Consider the following 5,536-nt stretch of genomic DNA (forward strand, 5'->3'; position numbering starts at 1 on the left):
TCAATGAACAGGTGTCAACGACTGTATTCTTTTATCTATCTATTCTTTAATTATGCCAAAGCACAGAAATTATTCAGAGTTGGCTTTACAATTGAATATGCCTGTTGTGGCCCACTGGTGGCCAGTGGAGCTGGCAGCAGAGTCGGACAGTGAGGAGGTTGGGGAGGAACTTGGGCCAGTCCTGGGGGCTGGGGAAACCTTGGAAGGGGGCTCTGCATTGGAGGCAGAGAGGGAGATAGACAGCAGTGAGGCAGAAGAACAGCTGGAGCCTGTTCCCAGTATGTGCATGCACAGAGCTGCGAGAAGACAAGAACAATTAAGAAAACAGGATCGACACAGGAGTAAGGCCACACCTTGGAGATAATTGGCTCCTCCCATAGGACATTAAAGAGGAGCAAAAGTTCATGACTCTAATCGAATCTGTGCCATGTTTGGCCTTGCCCTGCATTTGGAAATTGGGTCTCTGGCAGCGTTAAATTATTGGAATGTGCTCTATATTGTGTTACTCTTGAATACCACTTGGAATATATAAATGGTGTAGAATGCGATGGCATGTGCCTCATTGAGTTCCCCTATGTTCAACTACATTGCATTCCTGTTCTATGAGCTTCACAGGCTCCCAATTTCTTTTCAAGTGCAATTAAGTTCACTTGTAAAGGCCTACATGGCTTGGGAAAAGGTATCTGTGGGATCTCCTCACCCTAAGGATTTCTGATTGTGCCACCAGAACAGATATAGAAGGCATGATTTAGGTCTGTTCCTTAAAACATGGGCACATTGTGGGTTCTTACAAACCTGCTTATTCTGTTACAGCCCTTTCCTTATAGAATTCCCATCCCATTAAGCTCAGACAGGACCAGTGGTGGGTTGCTCCTGGTTCTGTCTGGTTCTTGAGAACCAGTAGTAAAAACAGTGGGAGGCTCTGCCCACCTGCCCTCATGTCATATTTGGTGATTTGCGCAAGGCGCATGCTCCCGTTGTGAACCGGTAGTAAAGGTAAGCAGAACCCACCCCTGGACAGGGTCCAACCAGTGTAGGATGAAAATTCACAGGCTCAGCCTGTGAAGGCATAGTCAGTCCTGAACAAATACAGAGCAACCTGGCAGAGCTGTCTCAAGCTATAACAGACAGGATTAATGAGTAACAAACCAGGCCAACCACGAGGTCATGGACAAAACAGCAAATTGCAATGGTTGACAGTCTAACATCTTCCCCCACAGCCAAACCAGCTAGGAGGGAGGAAACAGTAGGAATTAAGCCTCCATCAACCAGCAAGACAACAGCAAAAACAACACAGCTAATTACAAGTGGGAGACAGTTGGAAGGGCCTATTACGCGCCCAATGGCCAAATTGAGTAATGACATATAAAGGCAGAGATCACTGTAATGATAGTTTAATACTCTGATGATGTCAGCAAATGGCTGATGAAAGCTTAGTAGAATAAGTAGTTAAGTTAGTAGAACTCAGGATGTTAACACACAGCCCATTACCCAGGTCGTTAAAACACAAAAGACTAATGGGCACACATCAAGGACCTCACCCACACAGGATGCTACGAAACAGCTGACTAATCTGCAAATATCAACTCCATCAGCCAATCAAGATGTAACAACACAGGCAACCAATCCGCTCACAACAACAAACCCAGCACCCCATACCTCCCCACCAGTATTTATAGAGAGACGGCAGCTCCGATCACGCTTTCCTCGCAAAAGCACGAAGCCGAAGACACCATGCTGAAGATGATGAGTGGAACCTCTTTGAAACGTCACTAAGACACTATCAATCTTACACGGGAAAAGACCTGAATACACCAAAACTTGCATACCTCTACCCGTGAAAATCTATGAAAACAAATCTATTATCTATCTATCTATCTATCTATCTATCTATCTATCTATCTATCTATCTATCTATCAGGTGACATCTAAAACAGGTGTGAGAATGTTAACGAAATATTGCTTTTTTGTTTTCTCAGATACGAAAAAATGCACAAAGTGCCCAGATGATCAATATCCAGCCAAGAACCGAGTCCAATGTATCCCAAAAGTTATAACTTTCCTGTATTATGAAGAAGATCTCGGCATCATTCTGGTCTCTTGTGCTCTATTCTTGTTTCTAATAACGGGCTTTGCTTTAATCCTATTCCTTAAATATCGAGAAACTCCCCTTGTCAAAGCCAACAACCGGGATCTCTCCTTCATCCTTCTGGTCTCTCTCTTGCTTTGCTTCTTGTCCTCCTTTCTCTTCATTGGTCAACCAAGGAAAGCCACCTGCCTTCTCCGACAAACAGTGTTCAGCATTGTCTTCTCAGTAGCTGTGTCTTCTGTGTTGGCCAAAACAATCACAGTGGTGCTGGCCTTCCTGGCCACAAAACCAGGCAACAGAGTGAGAAGATGGTTGGGAAAGGGTTTGGCCAACTCCATCATCCTTTTTTGTTCTGCTGGACAAATTATCATCTGCTCCATCTGGCTTGGAGTTTCTCCTCCTTTTCCTGACTCTGACCTTCACTCCCAGCCTGGAGAGATCATCCTTCAATGCAGTGATGGCTCTGTCACCATGTTTTATGTTGTCCTTGGATACATGGGTTTCCTTGCTGCCATTTGCTTCATGGTGGCTTTCCTGGCCAGAAATCTGCCTGGGGCCTTCAATGAAACCAAGCTGATCACCTTCAGCATGCTGGTCTTCTGCAGTGTCTGGGTTTCCTTTCTGCCCACCTACCTGAGCACTAAAGGAAAGTCCATGGTGGCCGTGCAGATCTTCTCCATCTTGGCCTCCAGTACTGGGCTTTTGAGCTGCATCTTCTTTCCCAAGTGCTACATTATCATCCTGAGACCAGATCTAAACACTAAGGAACATTTAATGATAAAAGTAGGGATTTAATAGTGAAATGGTTTCTTAGAATCATAACATTTAATTTTTCATTGCAGATATTATGGGGTTTGTATCCTTTCTTTACAACAGATTGACAAGGCTTTTTTAAAGGAAAGGGAAAGGAAAGGAAAACAAAGGAAAAGCAAAGGAAATGAAACTATGAAGGGTGTAAAACTAATGAGATTAAAATCCAATGTAATCATCAAACAGTAAACTAAATGAATGAATAATTAAAACCTTCATGCAGTCAGAGAAGGACAGTATAACAAATGAGATATGCTCTATTCACATCATGTATCTGAACAGAAGAGAAATAGAGGGAGAGGAAGTCTTTGCCTAAAATGGAATTAAGATGGAAAATGTTATGAGGGCATGAGTGAGAGCCTCATTCCCACATAAGAAAGAGAAACCTTTAGATAAAAATAGAGGAGTGGAGGCATAGGAGATAAAAATAGGAGTTGGAGGGTAGTAGATATTTATTGTACATAAATTTATATGTATCTGAGTCAATTGTTGTGGAGTTCATGTTTCTTAGCTTGAGGAGGGCACATTGATATATACATACACATATACATATACACAATATACACAATGTACACATATACACAGACATACATATATACATCTGTGGTGAAATCCAATTTTTTTTACTACCTATTCTGTGGGTGTGGCATGGTGGGCGTGGCTTGGTGGGCATGGCAGGGGAGGATACTGCAAAATCTCCATTCCCATCCCACTCCAAGGGAAGGATACTACAAAATCCCCATTCCCTCCCCACTCTGGGGCCAGCCAGAGGTGGTATTTGCTAGTTCTCTGAACTACTCAAAATTTCCACTACCGGTTCACCGAATGGCTCAAAATTTCTGCTACCTGTTCTCTGAACTGCTCAAAATTTCTGCTACCGGTTTTCCAGAATCTGTCAGGAGCTGTTGGATTTCACCCCTGATATATCTACACACAATGCACCCTCTTCCAGCTAAGAAATATGATCTCCCCAAAAACTGAGCCAGATAGATTAGGAAACACAAGGATTCTCAATTGCATCTTCCAAACATATGGAAGACTTTTAGAGAGGTGACACACAGCCTCATATACAGGAAGACCACAGGGGCACCACACCACCAAATATGACAACAGAACCAGACGAACCGTTTATATAATAAACTAAAAAAACATCTTCAAAATATAAAGGATATCAGTGTCTTAGATGAATATGAATACGGAAGACCACATAGAGAGCATCAAGAAAAAAATTAAAATGTCTATGCAGTCTACAACTTTCATCCTATTTATCCAACAATACAGTTCACAGCCGGACATTTTGCTGGATCTTATTTATTTATTTATTTATTTATTTATTTATTTATTTATTTATTTATTTATTTATTTATGATGGATGGATGGATGGATTTACTTACTTACTTACTTATTTATTGTCAAACATGTACAAGATAGCATGATAGTATGAACATGGACATGAACGAAGAAAATGAATACAAATAAATGGGGACAGTAGGACAGGGATGGTAAGCACTCTGATGCGCTTATGCACCATTTTACGGATCACTTAGGAATGGGGTGAGGTCCACGGGAGACAGTTTAAGGTTTAAGCCGTGAGGGTTTGAGGATCTTAGTCAGCTATTATCAAAAAATGGATTTTCTGCAACAGATGGGAAATGAAGTTTAACTTCAGACATAAGCAACTCGGCTGCAATTTAAGATTCCTATATGAAGGAAAGAATAGGAAAGAAATAGGAAACATATCCTACTCTTAACATTAGAAAGGGTTCAAGTGTTTGAATTGTTTCCTTGGCATTAGAAGCACTGGAGTTAAGTGTCATCAATCTACATTGGCACCAAGCTCACTCTTCTGGGTACAAACCCCAACAGCCTGTGATTTAATTTAATTAATTCAATTTAATTAATTCAATTTATATGCCGCCCCTCTCTGAAGATGCAGATGATGACAAGATATCATGTTGAATGAAATCAGAAGACTATCCATTGCATATTGAACTTCAGCATCTCTTTCTAGACAAGATAGGAAGGACCACAATCATGACAGAACAGTGCCCCCAAGGGTGTATCTGTTCTTTCAGTAACATGGTTTCTCCAGCTACCTCTCTGCACATGGAGCCACAGAGAAGTTCAGGAACCCCAGAGGAGAAGTTGCTTCTCACTGTAATTATCACCATCCCTTTCCATTGAGACCTCTTCTGCTACTTCTCCAGTGTCTGCCTTTCATATAAACATCAGACTGAAGCAACATGGAAGGGATCTTGCATTAGAAAAGGATAAGTGCCTCAGGTTCTGCTCTGCGTGGCATAGGTTTTGGAAGAGGGAGGGGCTGTGCCCTTCAGTACACTTTCTCTACTTTCCAAGTGAAGTTCAGCTGGTCTCTGTCAAAATCGAGAAAGCCACTGGCATTTCCATCTTGTGAGAGTGCTTGGAGTTTTACTATCTCTTCTTGTTCTTGCTTAGAAATGGGAAGGTGATGAGTCAGCCCTATAAATTATGGAGATCCTGCTTCTACTTCTGATACTATTGGTATCCCAGCCAGTCTCTGGGAAACGTAGATTGAAGTGTCCCCTAAATTTGGAGCACCAGACTGGAGAAAATTCATATTACAAGCCAGGGGACCATATCATTAGTGTGCTCACC

At 41.9% G+C, this 5,536-nt stretch overlaps 1 protein-coding gene across 1 annotated transcript; it reads left to right on the forward strand.

Annotated features, from left to right (window-relative positions):
• Positions 1 to 1,342: 1,342 nt before the first annotated feature.
• LOC148116065 (vomeronasal type-2 receptor 26-like) lies at positions 1,343 to 2,957 on the forward strand. Its single transcript, XM_087885373.1, has 2 exons — positions 1,343 to 1,355; positions 1,980 to 2,957. Exons 1-2 carry the CDS (start codon positions 1,343 to 1,345, stop codon positions 2,882 to 2,884), a joined length of 918 nt encoding a protein of 305 aa, XP_087741499.1. The 3' UTR covers positions 2,885 to 2,957.
• The last annotated feature ends 2,579 nt before the right edge of the window (positions 2,958 to 5,536 follow it).

Source organism: Pantherophis guttatus, chromosome 2, assembly GCF_059756535.1.
Source record: "Pantherophis guttatus breed Tessera chromosome 2, ASM5975653v1, whole genome shotgun sequence".
Taxonomy (NCBI): Eukaryota; Metazoa; Chordata; class Lepidosauria; order Squamata; family Colubridae; genus Pantherophis; species Pantherophis guttatus.